We start from the raw sequence: 23,678 nt of genomic DNA, 5'->3' as shown, positions 1-23,678 counted from the left end.
AGAAACAAATTAATTGGACCTTTCTGTGTAATCCTTTATACAATGCAAATGCTACATTATTTTCTGATATAAAGGTAAAATCAAGCATGTAATTTTAATAATCTGCATTTGCATGATCATATTGATTTATTTCCATAAATAAATGGCAAAAATGTCAGATTCAGTGTACTTTTCTAAAGTTTCAACACGTAAAACAGCGCTGCGTGATTTGAGGTATGAAGCACAGATAACGGGGGACTACTTCAAGTTAATTCACAGAAGATTATGCTCTAAACATTCTAGATATTAGAACAATATGATGTATTGCCATATACTTATAAGTGGCCAGATTTGACAAAGATTGATTGTGATTTTTGCCGTTCACACAGTCGAAAAACATGTGATGAGGAAAACAATTTGGACCACACAGACAGAAATATGAGCATGGAGTCAAAGTTTCCAAAACCAACAAATGGCAAGTTTTACCCATGAAGAAAATAATTTTATTTTAACTTAATAGCCGTAGTGACATTTCACTCTAGCAGTCATAAAAAATGAGAAAACCCGTGTAGAAAAGGTCACGCTAGAGATTGCACTCGAACAGAAAGACAAACTTTAGATGCAGATCAGCTTTCCTGATGCTGAACAATCTATCAAACAAAATGAGACTTCAAAAGCATCACTTTGCCTGTCAGCATAGGCCAAAAAGTACCATTTCCTTTGAATGATGAACATGGTGACTGGGAGAAGAGAGAGGCATCCAGGTTCATTCATCGATCTGCATTTTCAGATTTGATCACTTGACTCAACACGCTTCATCTGAGGCCACCGCAGCTCTGTGCCTCGATGCCAAATATTCACACACATCCTAAACCTCAGTGAGACGTATATCTCAAGCACCAGATGAGAGTTACTAAAACAGCTAAGGCATTGCCAGGTGGTTGCTAAGGTCTGTTTGCGGTTGCTAGGGAGGTTATTGACTGGTCCAAGTCAAATGAGTTCGTCTGAAGGCTCTATGATCCATAGATGTAGCTCAGGGCCCTCCTTTAAATGTAAATCTATGGGATTCTTCATCTGATTTATGGTCTGGCATGCGGACATTTAAAGTTTCAGCACTTTCAGTGTTGCATGATTTGTGCTATAATTCATTAGATAATGTTCTATGAACATTCCAGCCTAGTCTAATCTATTCAGATATTTGAAAAAAATAATAATGCAAATGTAGCTGAATAGTTTCAAATGACTTTGGACTTGCAGTCTTAAATCTACAAATTAACATTAAAACATTTGTTGTCACTGTTCAAAACCAAATATCAATATCTGAGGCCTAATGTAGAACAATATGTTTATAAATATATTTATATATTACGTTTATTATTATTTTGTTATGTAATGTTAGCCACAAAAAAGTGAGATATCAAGTAAAAAAATAAATACAATTAAAAATAAAAGATTAGACGCTGCATAATTGTATAATGGAAATAATTTAAATATTTATAAATATTAAAATTATTATGATATTATGGCTGTGAAGGAAGCATAACTAATTAAACTCATTGTAATGCAATAAATCCCCAAATTAATATCAAAGAAAAAAATATATAAATAACAGATGCTTTAATAACAATAATAATAATTATTAAAATATTAAGAAAAAAAATATATAAAATTAAGAAAAATGTAGTGCATAATTTTGTAATGGGTTGCTAAATAAATAATGTAAATTTAAAGTTTTTTTTTATTTTTTATTTAGGCTTGCAAACCTCACTCATTTTTGTGTGATATATAGCTAGTAATATGCATATAATCTAATCTGCATATGCGTCATCAAATGGACAATACAGCATGTAAAACCAGAGAACAGCGCTTTGATCAGGTGGGTTCAGCCAGTATTGACTGCTAGTGATTTTGCATTCGATTTCAAACAGTTCATCAAACGCCCCCTTAACCCTGAGTGTCAGATACTGATTAAGAAACAAGACCAGTAAAACCTGATTTATCACACATCTAATTTATCCTTCCCAAACCATCAAGAAACTTTGATGTCCCAACATCTCAGTATGAAGGCAGCAATAATGACAGTGAGTGAATGCAGAAGCCCAACAGTCCACAGCGCATCATTTTAGTACAAATGCAAATGAGTTTCACGAGCAGTTTGCCCTTTCTGTCATTACCAGAGCCTCGTACACTCAGAGACCGGTCGGTAATATACCACCAAACGAATTCTAATGAGCGACCAGGACAGAGCTTACACAAAGAGATGTGTGCCCACTTATCCGCGTGTGGAATGTGACCGATCGCAGGTAGAGAAATGACTGAAGAGAGAAGGAATATCAGAGGAAAGAAGGAGCATGAGCAGGGCTATGTGGTGAGGATAATAACTACGGATTCTGACGCAAACAGCAGAGAAGATGAAAGGAGTCGGGTGGGTGGAAAAGTGGGGGGCAATTAATACTCCAGAGGTCTAGAAACTTTGGTAATGTCATGGTGATGGGTGACGGGGGGAAGAAGCGCAGTGAAAATACCCCCTAGCAGGGCTGCAGAATGAACTCAATAGAAAACTCATCGTCTCCCTGCAAAACACTGAAGAGAAGCTCACAGAATGTTAATCATCAAATACACAGGCCTGTCTCTTTATATATAAACATACAGGCCTAACAAATCTTTTCAATATTATTACAAATATTTGATTGGATAAGCCACATATCTATAAAAAAAATAATAATAATATATATATTTGGGTGTGTGTGTATAAATATATGTATATACACACACAATATATGCACACATAAGTATATATTGCACAAAAAATGAGATTTGAACAAACCTAATTTAAGGAATTAAACTTTAACAAGTTGACGAGTTTAACAACTTTAAGAAGTCATTATTTAAATGATTAATTTAGCCCACCTTTATAAAATTATGCAGCACTGTTTTATTTTGTCTCTCTTTTTGTGGCTAACAAAAACATTAATAATAATAATAATAATATATAAATTAAAATAAAATATTAATAAAATAAAAATCATATATTTAAAGGTCCAGGATGCTCCAGGATGCTGAAATACCATGAGCTACACGTGTGTAAATTATGCCACGGTTCACTTTGAAACCTAAACCGCCAAAATAAAAGATTAAAAATGTAACATTTGAAAATGAAGAAATTAAGATTTAAATAGTAGGACTGTCATTGTAGAGTTGTAATATATAATAACTTAAATGAAACACTCTGCATTTTATACTACAACAGTATTATTACAATATATAATTTTTATTTAATAATAATAAATGTTATTATTATTATTATATTGAATGAGTTGAAACTAGTGGGAATCTGAAAACTCAAATGGAAAGAGATTTAAAATCTGTTCACTTTATGGTTACTGAAAGACTCTTATAAAGCGGAATAATTCTGGTCCTTGATTCTGATTGGTTGAGCTGCGTTCGAAGCCGTTGTAAATTACTCTACAAACATACACCTTTGTTACTTTGTGTGTTGCTTAGGGCTGTGTATTGGCAAGAATCTGGCGATACGATACATATCGCGATACAGGGGTTGCGATACGATACATTGCGATACTGTAAGCAAGGCGATATATTGAGATATTTCTTATTTTAGGAATAGGATATATTTTTTAGGAAAGCTGTCATTAAGAGCACACCACAATATGCAAACCTTAGCAATAAATAAATAAATAAAAATAGTTTAACCAGAACACACTGGGATCCGCATTTGCAATAATCAGTCCCTGTAACATTATTGAAGCACTTGTTGTGCAGTACGAGTAAAGGGGGAAAAATTAAAGTGCTTGCAGGATTCTTTGGCTAAACAAATTTATTTTTATAAAAAAGACCATATATATTTTTAGACCCTGCTTTAAAGGTTCACAGTTTAAGTTTACAATTGTAACATACAATATCATAACATTTTGATCTGAACAAAAAATTACATCTGCTTAGTATCAATGAAAAATAAAGTGCTTGCAGGATTCCTAAAGAAAACAAAACAATTGTAAAACAAGCAAATAAATACAGATGTTAAACATTCTCAGAACCTTTCAACTTGGATTTCACCGGTTTTTCAGTTTGTATCTATGTTCCGCGTGGAATCTCCGAGACCGCGACGCAAGCACCGCCCCAACTGCACAAAACGCCCCCAACACGAGAGAAAGCTGCAGCCGCGCAGCAACTCTACCGCCCTCCACGCCCCGCGTGAAGGCTCTTCAACACGGGACGCGGCAAGCAGCAGAACAGAGGTTGCGCTCACGCCGTGGTCCCGGGGCGGACATTACCACAAAAGCCCAAATGGCGCCACACTTCATCTTTGTGCACCGAAACGGGAGCTGCAACTATTCTTTCATCCTCATTACTGGCAGCGAACTATATTAACACTAACATTAGTGGAGTGCCCTGATGCTAGTATTTCCTATCACTGTTTAAGTTCAGAGATGAAGACTGCTCTCTAGCGGTCGGGATATGAACTCAAAACGAAACATACTGCCATGAATGCTGTATGATTTTTATTTAATTTTTTTTAAATATCGATATTCCGTTTTTGAGAATCGATACAGTATCGCCAAACAAAATATCGCGATACTCACGTGTAACGTATATTTTTTACACCCCTAGTGTTGCTTGGCAACCACTTTGTTCCAACCATAGGTTCCAACCACAACGGTTTCTGAGGAACTACACTGTTTGGTGGAAGAATACTGTTTTTATTAATATCATTAGACTTTATTTGCTCTGTTTTATTTAGTGAAACCTTACTGAGTATATGGAATAAACATTGTATAAAAGCAATAAGCCCCGTGAAGCCATGGTTTACAGTGAATTTATAACAGCTAAGAGGGTTATAACGCCGCTTTGCGTCGTGCCTAACAACGCCCCTTAGCTGTTATAAATTCACTATAATAAAGCAATAAGCCCCAAGAAGCCGTGGTTTAGAATGTGTATAGACCCTTTTAGGGCATACGTCACAATTACGTGCTGATATCGCGTTTGGTCTCGTTCTGTCTCGCGTATCTTGTCAGTGTCTGTGCTTGCTTGGCTATTTGTTGTGGAAAAATAAGGAAAGTGTGTCCAGCTAAATTCAATTAGTATTTTGTTAGATGGGTATAAAAAAAGCTTAGTTTACTGCGGCAGTTGTCGTGTGAAGGCCTCCTCATGTGAAGACCGAAGAGTGTAAAGACCATCGACTCTACCGTGCGACTCCACCGGGCTGGGGCGATAAGGATATAAGTATCGCTTTTGATTTCTCCTCTTTCTCCGTTTGAGTTTTTATAACCATTTCTTACTATGTGTAAGTTGTTGTTTTAGCATGTGTGTTTGGCAGTCTTATTTCTTAGGATAACTGATAAACTATACTGTCGTGATTTGTAGTTATCTATTTTAATTTTAGTTAAATAATGTCTGAATTTATTATTTCTGTATAGGTCTTTTATTAAGTTTTAGTTTTATTTAATTTGACTTATTTTAATACTTCAACAAACTAAATGGAAATGAAATTATATATATATACATACAGTGCCCTCCAAAAGTATTGGAACAGTAAGGCCAATTCCTTTATTTTTGCTGTAGACTGTAAACATTTGGGTTTGACATCAAAAGATGAATATGAGATGAGAGATTAACATTTCAGCTTTTATTTCCAGGTATTTTCATCTGGATCTGATACACAATTTAGAAGATAGCACCTTTTGTTTGAACCCATCCATTTTTCATGTTACCAAAGTTGTGTATCAGATCCAGATGAAAATACCTGTTTATAGGTAGTATTTATAAAGTTTTAGCTTTTAGTTTTGGATCTGTTTTTAGTTGTTTTAATACTACAATTGATTGCTTTTGTTGTCCTCATTTGTAAGTCGCTTTGGATAAAAGCGTCTGCTAAATGACCAAAGCGAGAACTGGGGGCAGGGGTGGGCACCTCCATGGCAACAACTCTTCCTCTACTCTAAAGCAGCGCAGCATGGCCCCGCCCCCTTTGTTGCATGTTGCTGGGGGCGGGGTTTATCAGGGTTTGTGATGTCACAAACCTGGGAAGTAGGTAGCTTGTTGTAGTCCCTATGAGCCATTTTTGTAGGATTAAACTGCCATAATTTTAAAAGACGATATCTCCGTTTGCACTGAACTTTCAGCATCATAACTTTGCAGATATTATTTATGCTCAAACAGCAACATTACACAAACTAACATTAAAAAAGTCAATCAACCACCTCTTTAAACACTATCAGTATCTTAATGTACAGAGACAACTTAACGCAAGGCATTTGTAGGTGGATTGTAAACACTGTGGCATTTCCATATTGCCCTGTTTGAAATGCCCAACGCCTCAGCGCTCAACCAATAGATTGAAACTAACCATTTGTCCAAACAATGGTGCAAAAAACAGACCATTTGGTGCAATATTGGTGATGCTCCACCACTATATCTTATATTTAGCAATTTAGCAACACAGCAATGATGTGGCAACCATCCAAAACACCCTGGCATGATGACAACCACTTTTGCATGAAAACAACCACTCATGTTTTGTCGCAAAAAGTACAAATCAAAAGTGGGCTTGAATTTCAGTGCAGGATTGTGGGTATTGCACATAATTTTACTAATTCCACCTGGATCTATGTTTATAATGCGGAAATTCCTGCAAACATTTATTCTTTAAATCTTATAGGTTGAATGAGTATATTAATCCACACAGATTATCAGATCAAATCAGTATTTTGAAAACTTTGTGAAACTGTAATTTCATCATTTCATGATTCAGCGCAAGTGCATCTTCCCTTTTCAAGAGAACAGTGCGCTCACACTCAAAACACGTACATAGAGATGTCTCTCCAGCAGCTCACAAGTACCACATTTAGGTATTTTTTACTGTTAATGGTGCTTAAACGGTACACAAAATAATGTCAAAATAACACAGTCGGTTAAGTGAAAGCAAACAACTGAGAATAAAAATGCATGTGCATCAGTATACTGGATCTGTGAGTCGGTCTTAAAGTGACAGCAGCCTAATTTAGGCCTACATGCTTCTGTTTGTGTTAAAAAAACAAGAAGAAAATCCCTCACTGCACTTGACTAAATAACTTTTGTAAATTTATTTGTAAAGTTTAATCTGTATTTATTTACAGACTGTCCAGTGTTTTTACATTGGATTACTTTATTCAATGTCTGTAGTATTTCTGTACTTTTGTCATTTGTATTTATTCTGTTGTACTTATTTGCGCTACAGCTTGTAATTGGTTTACTTGTTCCTATTTTATTACTGACTTATAATTCGTCTTTTTTTAGTTAAATAAATTCACTTCAAATGTGAAATCAAGTTTCCTCGTGCTTAATCTAGTATAAAAAAATTCTCTCATAACATCATGTAGAGTTGTGTGCTTGCAAATGTTTTGTATTTTTCCAAAATGAAATTCAGGCCCTGGTTCTTAGTGGGGATGGATATGACTCATCTCGATGCTTCAAATCATTGGAGTCAAATGACCAAAAATATTCATTCAAAGACAGGCTATTAAACTTTACCTAAAACTACAACAATGCAAAAAACTAGGGATGCACCGGAATGAAAATTCTTGGACGAAACCGAAGAAAATAAAACGCTGGGCCGAAGGCCAAATACCGAACACGGTTTTTCGCGTGGTTTTCCCCATGTATTTTGCCATTTTGCATAAATTAAATGTGCTTTTTACCATCTTGTCTTGCTCTTCAAAGAAAAAATCAATTACAAAACAACAATTTAAAAATATTTACTTTACACTGAACATTTTTTAACATTCTAGCAGACATTATACCAACAAAGCACAATTGTGACCCTGGACCACAAAACCAGTCATAAGTGTCAATTTTTCAAAATTGAGATTTCTACATGACCTGAAAGCTGAATAAATGCGCTTTCCATTGATGTATGGTTTGTTAGGATAGGACAATATGTCTGAGATGCAACTATTTTAAAATCTAGAATCTGAGGATGCAAAAAAATCTAAATATTGAGAAAATCACCTTTAAAGTTGTCCAAATGAAGTTCTTAGCAATGCATATTACTAATCAAAAATGAAGTTTTGATATATTTACGGTAGGAAATTCACTAAATATCTTCATGGAGCATGATCTTTTCTTAATATCCTAATGATTTTTGGCATAAAAGAAAAATGGATAATTTTGACCCATACAGTGTATCTTTGGCTATTGCTACAAATATACCCCAGCGACTTAAGACTGGTTTTGTGCTCCAGGGTCACAATTTAACTTAAAATTAATAACTTAGAAAAAATAATATTTTTTGGCCATTTTTGAGACCCCCTTCTTGAATAAGGCATGCATTTTTATCTGTACAAATAAATGCAGCCTTGCTGAGCAGAAGATAATTTTAAAACATTAGAATATATTACATCCCAATTTGTAGCTGTTGTAATTATTATTACTATCATTATTATTGTCTTTTTTTTCTTTTACAGAACAGTAAAATTACAATATTAACATTAATGAATGTTGATGAGTTCTTGCTTTTTCTCAGCTTTTAGAAACCCGCAGGAAGATCTCTGTGCTTCTTTTTGTTGACAAAAGGAGATGTATAAATGATTTTTGTCGCATGTATCGCATTGTCACGTCTTTAAAAAGTGTTCTAAAAGTGTTAATGAGCAACTGACGAGTAACACTGTTTCAGTGCAGATTTTCCTCAAACTTGGGATTTTGCATGTATTTGAAAACACAACATTCTGCAGTTTATTTAGTAATTGTTTAAGGGTATTTTGCGATTTCAATCATACAGTAACGAGCAACAACCACCCTTCCTCTTCTCATCGGAGACATGAGATGCAGTACTAAGCACTCACTCGCTGTCGGTGCTTGTAATGATTTTTGCGTCTTTCTCGGACCGTTTTAAATGCTTCCACACAGCAGACATGTTTGCTGCATTAGTGCGCGCCTCTATATGATCGCATCACGTCATTGTTTGGTACAATTTATTCAGTCTTTTCACTTATTCTGCCGAACATCGAAAAAGCCGAATAATTTTGGTTGCCGAACATTTGGTGCATCCCTACAAAAAACATTCATTACTTGAAACTAAATAAACGTTAATTAAATTAAAAAATTAATTATATTAAATATATATATATATATTAGCTTTGCTGGCAAGGCAACATTTCTCTCTCTGTTTTTGTTTTGTTTCAAAAGTACTAAAATAGCTAAAACTAAATAAAATTGACAAGAGTTAGCTAATAGGTCAACAGACATATAAAACAACAAAACCTAATAAAATTATAAAAAAAATTTTATTACAAAACACATAAAAATTACAAACTATAAAATTAAAATCAAAACAAAAATATAAAAATAAATACTAACAAAAACTTTAATAGTATATCAATGATACTACAATAAGACTTTCTTGTTACATCATTACCAACTGGCAACAAGTGACGTTTTGCACATTTAGAGTGAATCATCGTCACTGAATCATATGCTGATTCCTTATAAATTCACACCAGATGTTCGCACCACAAATAAGTTTGAATCCTTTACTAAAATTCGACTATCTAAAATCTACTATGAGACTCCAAAAAGAGTGGAGACAAACAAGATGCTTCGTTAATTTGGTTCATTCACAAACAAGATGACTCTGAATCATATTCATTCAGTCGGTTCAAATAATGAACTTCTCAAAGCATTCACACACTGCAAAAAACATCAAACACCAAGTATGAATCAGTGTATGGAAGTAAACAAGAATGTTTCATTAAAAGCTATGTTCGAAGACACAGACTCGATCATGTACATCGTACACAAGTTTCCCATCCATTCTTGGACAACAGATCCAGCCAGGCAAACCAGATCAATCTGGCAACCCGGTTTACAGGTAATACCTGCCAAGCTTCGTTATGAACACAGATAATAGATTGTGCACTGGAGACGGAAATAAGGAAACAAACCGCCGTTGCTTGGCAATTGTGTCCCTGTTCTGTAAAATATTAAACAAGTTAATCACATCAGCGCCAAAAGAAGTTGTGAGACTGTGTTGGGAGTTCAGGGACCGTAGCAGCGCTGTGTTTAGGGAGCGTGAGACGTCTGGAAGAATTCGGCTGAGTCACACCTGCACAGAGGAGGCAAAGCTTATGCCAATTTGCAACTGCCCTCCCTGAAAATGTTCCTGGTCTGCCATTATCTTCTGCAGCCAGACTCTGCCAGCCTCCCCGAGGTAGCGGGGCAAGGGGCCATCGCTGCCTGAAAGCCTGCTGACGTGGATCTTTGAGGGCCTCTCGTCTGGGCAGAGAGGAGCAGAGGAGAAGAGACAGAACGTTCTGAGGACGCCACTGACATACAGGCAAAAACAAACAGTTTCATCAGCATGTCCCCCGAGGCCGGATCCAGGGAAGTGTCTGCTGCAACCACATCCAGTAGGATGCTTTTGAAAGCGGGAGCATATGTATCTGCTGCTTCAAAGCGGCATTCTTTAAATTCAAGTGGTGCTTCATTATGAATTGACATCTAGCAACCAGGAGAGATGCTGGAACGGCTAGTCAAACCGCTCGCTTATAAAGTTCCTAACGTATGCACTTTTGCGTGCACTGAATTAAAAACTATAGCAGATCCATTCATAAAGCACTAATAAACCGAGTGAAATATCATTCACGTCAATACTGATGCAACATATCGATTTGACAATGAAGCTGATTAAATCTGGCTCAAAAGCAAGGTTTGGCAGAATAATATTTTTTTTTTTTTTAATTTGACTTGTCCTGCCACCATTTCCAACACAATTTTTAAAATAAATTGTTACGACCCTTCTTTGATTTTGATTATGATGATTACATTTCATAAACAATTATATAATTATAATTTGACATTTATATGTTATATTTACATTATTATATTTTATATTTGACATATATATTTATCATTTTTACACTTTTTAACATTATTTCATATTTTACATTATGAATGAATGAATGAATGAATGATGCATTTTATATAGCGCTTTTATTGTGTATTGCTGTACACCCAAAGCGCTTTACAATCATGTGGGGGTCTCTCCTCAACCACCACCAGTGTGCAGCATCCACTTGAATGATGCGACGGCAGCCACAGTACAACGGCACCAGTGCACTCACCACACACCAGCTACAGGTGGAGAGGAGAGAGAGTGATAGAGCCAATCAAGTGTATGGGGATTATTAGGAGGCCATGATAGAGGCCAGTGGAGGGAATTTGGCCAGGACACCGGGGTTACACCCCTACTCTTTACGAGAGGTGCCATGGGATTTTTAATGACCACAGAGAGTCAGGACCTCGGTTTAACGTCTCATCTGAAAGACATTATTTAAATTACATAATATTTATTTTAATTATATCAAGATTATTTATAAAATAATAATAATGATAATACGCTTAAAATTGTAGTTATTATTCTACCATATAAATATACATTTATAAATACATACACTACAGTTAAAAAGTATGATTTTATTTTTTAAAGAAATTGTTTAACAAGAATGTACTTTGCACATTGAAAAAAAAGACAATTATAATGTTAGAAAAGATTTCTATTTCAAACAAATGTTTTTCGTTTCAACTTTCCACTCAAAAAATCCTTAATTTATTTTATTAATAAATGTTTATTGATCAGTAAAAATCCTTATTTTTTATAATAAATGTTTCTTATAAATCAGCAAATCAGAATGATTTCTGAAGGATCATGTTACACTGAAGACTGAAGTAAGGCTGAAAAGTCAGCTTTGCATCACATTTTAAAACAACAGTTATTGTAATAATATTTCACAAAATAATTTTTTACTGTATTTTTGATCAAATAAATGCATCCTTTCCTTGGTGAACATAAGACTCTTCTTTTAAAAGTCTTACCGACCCCAAACTTCTGAACAGTAGCATACATCTTTTTTTTTAACATCAACATTTTCTTGTCAAATAAAATTTTCAGGAAATTTTACAGGTGTTATGTAAACTCCAAGACAGCCATAACTCGATAAAACATTTGCTAAAATAGGCAAAACATAACTGTGCCTATAGACAATGTACTACGTGACGTCCCTTATACGTGACCCCTTGTGTCTCTTTGATGAAGCACTTCATGCTCAGGACTTGCCATCTGGCTTATTCTGAAAGTTACAGTTCATAAACATAACAGGAAATTGATCAGATGGACAACTCAGACAAAATAACCATTAATCTTGTCCTACGATGAATGGGCTTGGAAAACCATCAAGTTTGGTTCAAAAACCAAGAGGTGGTTTCCTCAATCATGCCCGTATGAGAAGAGGTCAAAACAATAACTCTTCTTGATGAGATAAAAGGAAACATCCTAATGATTTTGTTTGTTAAAATAAGACAGGAAGAGCAGAAGTTTTAGGCATCCTGTTTTAAATAGTGCAGAAAGGCAGTCCAAACTGAGATACGCTTTGAGCTTTATCCGGGAAGTAAGACTGACAATGCCATGACATTTGATGATAAGGACAAGTCTTGTACTACAGCAGAGAAATGACCTTTAACATAGTACAGCACGAGCAGAGGCCAACCACAGACAACTTTCACACTCGTGGTCAGATTTTTTTACAGAACAAATGAGAGGCTCATGGGACAAAACATGAAAACATGACTATATCAGTTTTCAAGAAACAAAACGACAGCTTGACAATTAGGGTATGGGTATCTATCTACACATATTTTCTGATTCAATTCAATTCCAATTCACAGGCTCTCAATTTGATATGATCCAACTGCTATTTATTCAACAGATACATTTTAGAGCGTTTTAAAGATTCGTTAAAAGAACCAGCTCACAAAGAGCCATTTGTTTGTGAATTGAACTTGTATGTAATGTATGGTTTAAAAAAAAAAAAAAGTTAATAAAATCATTTGTTCATGAATAAAACTATATAATGATTCCGCAGTATATATTTGTGATAATTTAAAAACTGGCTCAGAAGAGTAATTTGTTAATGAATCAGACTAAACTGGTGTCAGCAGATGATTTAGGGTGTATTCACACCAGGAAAGTCCGCTAGTTCACTTGTTTTGGTCATTGGCTAGTTCACACGTGAACTAGCCAATCCATTCATTGACTCATCCATTCAACCGTACCAGAGTTCGTTTGGAAGCAGACTGAGACCACCTCTTCAGCACTAATTATAACAATTTTAAAATGACTTTATGGTAGAACATTTAAGAATCATCTATTACTCTAAATTTATAAATATATTTTTTCCCATCAAATTAGGTTTTCTTTTCAAAGAAAATCTGCAAATATAGCTTACAAATTTACAGCTATTATAATTATATACACAAAAATCCAGCCATACATCCGATACAGTGCATAAAGGTAAAAGTTTTAAGTTTGGCGAACCCAAAACCAGCCTAATTTTACAGGGGTTTATTCAAACCGATTGGGCGTTCAAGAAAGTAGTCGATATGTAGTCGTGCACATCCCTAGGCACACTCAAGCTGAACCTACGCAAAAAAAATAAAAAATAAAAACACACCCCTTTGCACTCTTCTGTGACAGCAGGTCAGTTCGATTGCCTGTCTCCATGATGAAAAGATAACATGTCACAGCCTAGTACCTCCAACATGCAATAGTCTCCCATAATGAACACTCCCAAACACGCAGTGACAGGGAGGAGGGAAGCAAAGTTCCCCAACAGTATCTGAGGCGCTTTCTCTCTCCTCTCGTCACGCATGCTTAACCTTGTGCCGCTGTGTGGACCACACTGTTTGCATATTAATGCGTGGAGATATTAGAGAGGTCTGCTCTCCCGAGAATCAGCAGAGGAGAGAGAGACGCAAAACCAAAGACAGATACACGAACACTAACATACCCAGCTATATACCCACAGCAGGCAGACAAACTCTGAAACCACAAACTGCATTCTGAAACACACCTGGATGTTTCCAAAAGCTTACAGGTTGAAAGACTGCAAAGACAAATCCTGCACATAACGTTTGAGTTAGATGGTATATATCTGGCTGCACAATGAATCAAAATAAAGCCTAAATATGGCTTAGGACAATTATCAAATTGCTAAGGATGTGATTTAATTGAGCAGCATGCGCTGCGTGTTTCAGAGTAAAGCGGAGCACTATGTCCTTTTACACATGAGCAGCTCATGATCTGGTGTTTTCAGTGTCTCAGAACATAAATATGGCTCCACACAAACTTATCTATGTTTTGCAAATTTGAGTCACTTATAATGTACATTTGGGAATGCAATATGCATGAACCACCTTCATCTTAAATGTAAGAAGCGCTTAACTTCTCTTTTGTTGTCAAAAAAAGAGAAACACATTAAAAAGTCACATTTGAAAAAAAAAAACACGTTTAGGCCTAAAATCTGAAAATGAATGAGACAGCCATAAATATTAGTATTGTAATTTCAAAGTTGTACTGTAAAGAAAAACTGTTAAATGTTTATTTTGCCATGCCATTAGGCGCTGTCAAAATAAAAGTCCTGCTTCCAACACATTGGCCAAACAGAATAACTTAACTTGATGCTGATAATTAAAAAATGGCAAATATTGGCTGACTGATTGGCCAAAATGTCGTTTGACCACTAGCACGAATTAAACACTCGTTTTTGCATTTGTGGCCATAACAAACTTTAATGGCAGTCATAGACCAAAAATATTCGCTAGTCCAATTTATGTGCCAATATGTGTCCATTTTGAGATTATCCGTTCTAAAATATGCAATCAACTTCATCAACAGGTAATCGGTTTTCTATTCTGCTTTGCAGATTTTTTGAGTAAAATCAAAAAATATAATTTTATCTATTTTCATCTATCATGGAATTGAATTGTGAGTAAATTAGCATAATATTAGACAATAGAAAATTTACAGTCTCTGCTATTAGACTGGATTCAGGTAGTTAATTTTGCACGTATGTGTCATTTCAGGCACAATTAGACGCAGAAGTGACCAGAATTCAATGTTCACATGCATCTGCGTGGCTCTTTCCGCATCTACACCTGACGCGCGCAACACGACAAAATACTGTAGAACCCATAATGAGTGATGCTGTCTGTCTACACTGGATGCGATGCGCGGCGCGACAAATTCCCGCTCTAAATCCCCGCTCTAACTGATGCCTCGCTTTATTTATGACGTACTGACACAAAGTTCAAATGATTTGTAACAGTCGCTTTATCGCGTCCAATGTAGACAGACTTTGGGGCAGTTCACTTTGCGACTAAAAACGCGTGGAAAACTCCAGCCGCGCCGCTTTCTCCTTCTTTCCAAAGCGCTCGGGAGCTTGCCCTTTCGTGGCGTCTGCCGTTGCTAAGCAACCGTGATCAGCGCTCTCCTCGACGACGCGGAAGTTTCAGCAAAGGATAAATGGATTTCCAGAACTGAAAATCGCTTGCAGTAGCTCTGCTACTAAATTTATTTAAAAATTGATATCTCTGTACAGCTGTCGTGTCTGGTGTAGACGCGGTGTCTATGTGTGAGCAAAGAAAAAGATCAGTATAAATTAGCGCTGTCGCGATTCGTCGATTTTAGTCGACTAGTCGATTTTTAAAAATCGTGGACTTCATTTTGCTCGCGTCGACTAACCGGCAAAATACCGGAAGTGGCGCATTTCACGGACGAAAATCCATAAAACACATTTTTAGACTATTTTCCGAGGCTGCATGATATATTAAACCCATTTAAAAATCATAAGCATAATTGTGAATTCACAAACGCTATGATTTAATGAAATAATTATATGCGATGCCGACACAGTATATGCGCTTTAATTATTTCCATGTGCGTAGATTAAGCACGTGCGTCACACAGCGGCTCCGTTCACAGTAGTTACACAGAAACTGTTATCATTTACATGAGTGGAGCGACTCAAACTCATCTCTGCATGCTGTTGTGAGTCTGGGTTTATTATAACGTTCATCTGGGAACGCAACGTGCGCATTTCATCAGATTTGGGAGGCAAATCATTTATAAATCTACACAAACACAGGAGAATACATCGTGATTTCAAAATAAAAGCTCAAACCCTCACTCTGTTTACACGGTTTGATGTCCACATATTCATGTAATTACAGCGGCTATAGCACTTCTGTCCTAAAGAAATGGACAAATATTAAAGATTAAGTGTACGTTTGAATTAAATGGTGCTTGGTCAATATTCAACAGTAATGTGTAAAAATAATCATCAGGCTGTCGGCGCTCCTGCAGGCCTTTGTTGTGATGCGTAATCTATATTAGCTCTATTGTTTATAATACATTATGCATTTTAACAGTTTTGTTCAATAAAACCATTTCTTGCTTTTGATACTTTATTTGAACTAATTATTATTGCATCATTGCTATAATATATGAACTTTAAGTCATTTTAAAAGCTATTGTTCACTTAGATCCATTTTTATTACCACACACATAAAAAATATATAATTATAGGGCCCTATGAAATCCGTTTTATTTCCAAATTCAGTTTTTTTAATTTGTCTAATTAATTGAGTTTTACAGTTTTATCTGTACCAAATTCTGTTTTCCATTATTTTCTGGATTCCATTTTAATTGTTCCATTAAATTTTAATGATATAAAGCATCTCCAATTAATTGATTTTATATTTAAAAAAGTATTTTTTCAGAAATACTGCACATTTATATTTTTCACCTAAATAAATTCTGGTAAATAATATTTCTGGTAAATACTTCTTTAAAAAGTGTTCTAGACTAGAACACGTGGATATGTTGTCATTCTCACACTATATATTTAACTTTTAGTCATTTGGCAGACGCTTTTATCCAAAGCGACTTACAATTGGGGAATACAAAAAGCGATTAATACTGAACTGATTTCAGTGATTGGGATATGAGATGGACACTTGCTACTTTAACTCTGTTGCACTTCACTTTTGCTTTAAAAAAGGATTTCATAGAAATTTAGATTTCATTTCGTTTAATAAAATTTTTTTAAGTAAAATTGTTTATTTTTTTGTGGGAAATTAATCGTTTAGATTAATCGATTAATCGGAAAATTAGTCGATAGATTAATCGAAATAAAAATAGTCGTTAGTGGCAGCCCTTGTATAAATATAACGATCAGTATAGGTCTACTAATCATCGCACATCCTGCGATGTGACTATCGTGGATGGGCGCATTGCGGTATCGATGCTGAAACTATATATCGTGCAGCCCTACGAAAACGAAGCCTAACTTCCATCAACAATGGAACAGATTAATTCTGTGCTTTGCATGCTTTTCAAGCCGTTGGGACATCAGCTTTGAGTTTTTCATTTTTTGTCCCCCCTTCCTCATATCACACAAACCATCCTCCTTGACAGTTAACCACTTGTCCACTTTTCTTTCAAGAGAGGAGATAAAAGGTACTGTGATCTTCTAAAAGCAGTCACCTGCCGGAGTTACAACACCATACAGTCTAGCGGTTGTCAAATTCAAACAGCTTAAGTGTTAAAACAGAACTGACTGATTCTGCACTTCCTATCAAATAAAACATAGATGTCAAAAGCTTATTTTGTCACTTAACTTTTATCAATTCCATGCTGAGATTTGCTTTCCAAAAAGACATTCTATCAGATGATTTAAACCAGCTTGTGATCTCTGAAAACAATCAACTAAATACAGTCTGTCTACTAAATATCGGTTTGATCCATGCAGGTGAAGCTTTTCATTCACACTGAATATGCCATTGAAAATCACATGCAGTATGAGTCAAACTTCCATAGGGATTTTATCTTTCCATTCCCACACTTTCAACCAATGCATAAAATGACAGACCATTCATAAAAAGAACACATTCACAATAATCATAAAGAGTTCCCAAATTTTTGGACCAATAATTGATGACTAAGATGTTTTTTTATTGGATAAAAAATTAATTTGCATAAGGATTTGAACAATTTCTGGGCAATTAAATATTTTAAATCTGAGCATAAATAAATATATATTTCTAACAAAAGATTACAATTACATGTCTTAAGATTTCGTTAATATTCACAAGCTTTCTAGGCCTGGAAAACATCCTGATTCTAGGATTTCTATGGCTGTGGGAGCCCTGTATATGCAAGTTTTAGGCTTGGATTTTAGATCAAGATCATCTAAGTTTTAGTCATTAATGCTTATTTTGTTTACTAGGATGAGAGTTGCTGAAATCGCGTTTGGTCTCGTACTGTATCGTGTATCTTGTCAGTGTGTGCACTTGCTTGGCCATTTGTAGTTGATAAACAGGAAAGTGGGTCCAGCTGAATTGAAACGATCATTTGTTGGATTGGTATAATAAAGGTTATTATACCGCGGCAGCGGTCGCGGCAGTCGTCGTGTGAAGCCCTCTTAGTGTGAAGACCAAAGAGTGTAAAGACCATCGACTCTACCGTGCGACTCCACCGGGCAGGGACACCGGCAAGGGATAGTAGTAGCTTTTTATTTAATTTTTTTCATTGATATGTTTATTATTGAAATGTTGTTGTTATATGCATGTGTTAATTTTATTTAATTTCTTTATTTTCTTAAATATGTGGGTAGATAGTATTTATAGAGTTGTAACTTTTTAGTTTTAGTTACTTTTTCTTATTTGTAAGTCGCTTTGGACAAAAGCGTCTGCTAAATGACAAAAGTAAAGTAAGTAAGTAAAGTAGTCAAGACTGATTAAAATGAATGTCAATTTAGGAGCCATGGTGCGGCTGTTAGCACATGTGCTCTGTCATGCTCATATGGAAGACGTGGGTTTGAGTCCATATGTCACTTTCCCATTCCTTCCTTCTCTTACTATAATTTTCTCTCTATTCTACACCGTCCTTTTAAATAAAAGTGGCAAAACCCCAAAGAACACATTGCAAATTAACAAAAAGTTGCACAATGGTGATTATTTTTTAAATCCTGAAGCATTCCCAGCTCAAGTTAAGAACCACAAACAGCAGAAAAATTCATTTAGAAGGAGCGAGAAGCTGTAAGAAAATCTCATAACCAGCAAAACTGCTTTCTCAAGCTCAAATCTAATGCTGGAGAGTTTTCATTGAAACCACAAGTCCACACATGTCCCATAAGACATTGGCCTGAATGAAACTGCAATAATTGCTAATTACTTCAAGACAAGACCGTACTGCAGGAAGACAAAACTGTGTGACAACAAAGGCAGATTTGAGAATAATAATGCAGTTTTTGACCAATTAATGAGTGAGGTGACACTTTTCGATTAACACTTGTCAAATCACAATACTCCAAAATACCCAATGACAAGCTAAATACACTAATACAGCACATTTTAAAAATACAAAAGTCATTAAATATCACAACAAAGGAGGCTCCTAACAAACATTTCTCTCAGAAAGGTTGAAGGTGTGCTAGACAGCATTCTAGGATACTCTAAAATCATCAAACACACTTAAATATGACACACTTCCAACATCAATGACTAAATCCACAATATATTCATTACAAAGTTCTTTCGGAAGCTCCTAAATAAAGATTCCCCCTCAAAAAACCCGCTGTAATCATTTCAGTTTCAGACATTACCAAACTAATAATATATAATAATATAATATCATTTAAATTACATAAAATAGCGATAAATCCTCTCCTCAGGTCGACTCGTGCCATCATCATCTTCACCGAGATTCGCGCGCAGCCAAACATGAAGAGTTCACGCGAGCGCGAGCATAGTATAGTATAGCAGAGTATAGTAGAGTATAGTATAGCAGAGTATAGTAGAGTATAGCGCGCGAGAGAGTTTGATTGACGTTCCCCCACTCGAAAACTCACAGTCATACTCGGAACTTTTTCATGCTGAACGTCAATCATACTCTCTTCTCCCGCGAGCGCTTGTAAACAGGTAAGTACTGTATTCCTCATACACTTTACTTTTAAAGCCAAACAAACTTATGTATCTTATTCCAATACAAAACTGAGATCCTAGCTATAAAGCACGCTCGCATGCATAAATACATATTTACTGATGCAGACATGTACTCTTTTTATAGACAGTACACATATAAAGTTTAGTATTCTTATCTCTTGTCGCGTTAATTAGACGCAAGAAATTCTACCAGCAACTGACAACAACTTTCTTGCATGAACTACAAGCGCAGCATCCTAAAAGTCTCATTATAGAGATCCCCCTCATAAATAACACTTACTTCTCCCTCGCTTGGCTGTCGGACGGTACGTTGTTACTCTTGCCTTTGGCGTACATGCTTGCAGAGAGCTCCGACTGTCACGCACCTGTCAACCCATCACAGCCTCCCCGGACACAACCCCGTCACCATGGTGACTACAGGAGCGATGGCTCTCATTGGACCGAGCGCCGAGAAGGAACGCCCATTTCGTTGGGTAACTCGCGTGAGTGACAGCTACTCGGCCCCGCCCCAACAGAAACACAACCCCTCTCTTATCTCCAGCGCTCTGTCTGTTGAACGCACACACTTCGTCTTACCCGGCACTGAGGGGAATTTGAAACCGTACTGAGAGGGATTTTAAACAACTGGCTGTTCCCCTCACAAGCAATCACTCCCTCTGCTGTCACTGGCCACATTTAAAGTGATATCCCAAATTCTTCTAGTGATTGAAGTAAGATTATTTAGGGCGTGCAAAATTACATATCTCTGCATGAAGTACACATAACTAATAGTTTTGCATAATATTAGTTTTATCTCCTAAAAAGTTGATGCATGGAGCCACAGCAGTTTAGACAGAAAAACAAGTCAAATCTTTACTTCTGTGATTATTATCATTATTTTATGAAAAACGTGCAAATAATAATTGATTACTTTTATATTTCCAGAGAAATGTATTTTACACAATGTCAAACTAAAGTAGAGCCTACTAAATCAACTAAATACTAAATACTTAAAACAGTATACAATATAAATGTTGGGTTGACATTTCAAATAAAGGATTTAAATGACGCAAAATCAAATTGAATCATATATTCTGATGTTTAGGAACTGGAATGTTGGGTTAATGTCTTTATTGCAATCTGGTTGCGTTTAAACGATGCATATCAGAATATTTTTGTGCATGTAAACACAGTAAATGTGACAGTAAACACTGAATCAAATGGACTATTTACTTACCTATTTATTTCCTAATGCACGTTCTTCATCATATTATGGATGATACATCGATTGCATGATATTGCAAAGAAAATAAAATGTTTGTCTTTGTAAACTGATCAAAATACAGCACACTACTTCTAACATGGCTTTCCCACCTGTCTCAGGTAGGCCACACATGCTAATATGGATCTTCTTCTTCTTTGGTGTTTATTGGCGGTCGTTGGGAGCCTAATTTATTAACTTTAGTGGACTTTAATGTTGACCAATAGCTAAACAGCTACTCAGCTTTTGGCTGCTTTCAGAATAACATACTATCATATCAACATATGGCAGAAACAGTGGTATGCTAGTATGCAGGTCAGCCATTATTTAAGCAAACTACATTGGGTCCTATTAACACTTTCCCCACCCAATCCGTTCCCTTCATGCATTTTTTTCAGTGTTTGACTCTGAAATACATTAAAATGATAGTAAAATGGGTTAAAACACTGAATTATTTTTATCTTGAATAGTTGGTTGTTAGATCCCACTCTGCAAGTCTTAAATACATTTTTTAATGTATAAAATCCTATAAAATTATATCCTACATATTTTTCAGATGAAAAAAAACTGTAAAATATTGGAAATAATACAAGTAGCCCTCTGTTACCGTACTTTTTGTTGTTAATGTACTGTAATATTCAACCTGTTATATTTTATGCTAAGATCATATAAGGACTCTGGGAGACCTTTAAGGGTCCTTGTTTTATTCTCTGCCGACTAAAAAGTCTTTATAAATACATTATTGAAATGTAGATTCATTGCATCATAAGATCGTTTTGGCAATAAATGAGCATTTAAAAATCCAATGGCTACTAATAATGCATCAAATGTTTAGTTTGGTAGAAAGTGCCTCGTTGTGGACGCTGATCTTTTCTCTTTTTGGTTGTGTATATTATTTTGGCGAATGTTTTAGCTGATCTCTGTCCTCTGTGCTGTTCCCCAAAGTGGGCGGCTTGAAACCGCCTGTGCTGAATAACATTGGCTGTTCCGTCCACCCCCTCCGCGCTCAGGATCCCGGAAGTAGCCGCGTGAGATCATGGTAAGACAGAGCGATAGAGCAGTTTGCGCTGGTGTGGATGTTCTTTATAACAGCTCCGAGTCATGCAGCAGCACTGTAACAGGATGTCGGCGTTTTAGAAATTACAACAAAGTATAAAAACGTGCAATGCAGTTATCACAGCAACGTTGCTGCTGACTTTATAAATATGTGCTCTCGAGTGTTGCATGAGCTGATGCTCAAACTGCTGTTGCATCCTTTATGTTGCTCTCAGCTCCATTAAGACGCCATACAACGCTTTATGTAATGTCAATATCAGTAAAGGGTGTTCCCTGAAAGCATGTTAAACAGACTCGTGATCTGGTTCAGGCTACAGTTTCAGGAGGCTGTCAATACAATGAAATAATTATATTTGGAAGTTTAATGTGATTTGTGTCATCTTTAGATGTTAAAAAGAAAGCCTACTTTCCAAATGTAATAAACAGAGACATCTGCATTATGCTTATTAAAAAAGCATGTTTATAAGTAGCTCATTCATAGTAGAAATGCTATAATTAGTGGTTTTAAAGGGGTCATCGGATGCACATTGTCCACACGTTGATATGATTCTTTAGGGTCTTAATAAAAAATCTATAACATACTTTGGTTAAAATTTCCCAATGGTAGTGTAAAAAACCTTTTTTACCCTGTCTAAATCAGCTCTGTTTTCAGCGAGCCATTTTAGTCCATGTTGCTTTAAATGCTAATGAGCTCTGCTGACCCCGCCCCTCTCTTCCGTGGGAGCAGACTGTAAGCTTCAGCAGCAAAACTGGCTAGCTAGTACATTATTAGGAAATGAGATTTGCAAAGATTCATAAAAACCCTTATACTCACTTCTTCTGTAGATGAAGCTGGATCACGAATGATTCGCGCGAACATAGATGCATTTATGTAGATCGAGATCGGCACATTCCCTTCAAAGTGAACGTTAATCCTCTGTATCTTCAGCGGCTCAGATGTCTTGAGTAAATGACGACTGCTATATTCATTATTACATCCAACAACTAAACACTTCAATCGCTTCATCGGAGACATTCTTGTCTTCCCCTGCTCCGGAGTCAGCACAATGGCGGACAGCTCTCAGCTCACTCAGGGCGGGTCTAAGGTAAGACAGACTTGTCAATCAACTCTCGTGGGAGTGGTCTGTACAGAAAACCTGTGTGAATACAGTGCAGTTTCTGAGGAGGAATTTAGGCTACGCCATTTTCAACTAAAAAATGTTGTGCGTTTTGGCCGTTCATTTACAAAACAAGCGTCATTTTGGAGGTCTGAGAACACAAACTTTTGAAAACACAGTGGTCTCCACTCCGCTTTTTGATAACTATATTGTTCGTGTCCGTATAAACTGCAGAAATGCATATTTGTGATAACCCTACCCATAATTTATCCCTAAAATCAGATTGAAATGATGGTTGAATAACAAGGGTGTAGAAGCAGCACCTAACTCTGGTTGTAAGGCTAAAATTGACATTTCCTGTAAACTTATACCTGAATTCTGATTGGTTGATTGGAATGTTGTTTTCTGCATCTGTCAGATATATTTTCTGCATAATGATGTATTTAAAAGTTAACTACCAAACGGATGTTTATAAAAGT

At 36.0% G+C, this 23,678-nt stretch overlaps 2 protein-coding genes across 4 annotated transcripts in view; one reads left to right on the top strand and one right to left on the bottom strand.

The window, feature by feature from the left end:
• Nucleotides 1–20,396, bottom strand: part of LOC306863867 (single-stranded DNA-binding protein 2-like) — an 81,201-nt gene extending 60,805 nt beyond the window's left edge. The window contains exon 1 of one of the 2 annotated variants that reach the window (XM_079407438.1): nucleotides 20,087–20,396. In XM_079407438.1, coding sequence (XP_079263564.1) covers nucleotides 20,087–20,142 — 56 coding nt within the window. In that variant the 5' untranslated portion in view covers nucleotides 20,143–20,396. The remainder of the gene's footprint in view (nucleotides 1–20,086) is intronic. The other variant, XM_079407439.1, reaches the window with a different exon arrangement.
• Nucleotides 20,397–22,048: 1,652 nt separating this feature from the next.
• atg10 (ATG10 autophagy related 10 homolog) overlaps nucleotides 22,049–23,678 on the top strand; it is a 31,154-nt gene continuing 29,524 nt past the window's right edge. For both annotated transcript variants that reach the window (XM_079407435.1, XM_079407436.1), the window contains exon 1: nucleotides 22,049–22,085. In XM_079407435.1, the coding sequence (XP_079263561.1) occupies nucleotides 22,083–22,085 (3 nt within the window). In that variant the 5' untranslated portion in view covers nucleotides 22,049–22,082. The remainder of the gene's footprint in view (nucleotides 22,086–23,678) is intronic.

This window comes from Barbus barbus, assembly GCF_936440315.1.
Source record: "Barbus barbus genome assembly, chromosome: 45".
NCBI lineage: Eukaryota > Metazoa > Chordata > Actinopteri > Cypriniformes > Cyprinidae > Barbus > Barbus barbus.
Note: the sequence above shows the minus strand (reverse complement) of the source record. Positions and strands in the feature narration are given on the sequence as shown.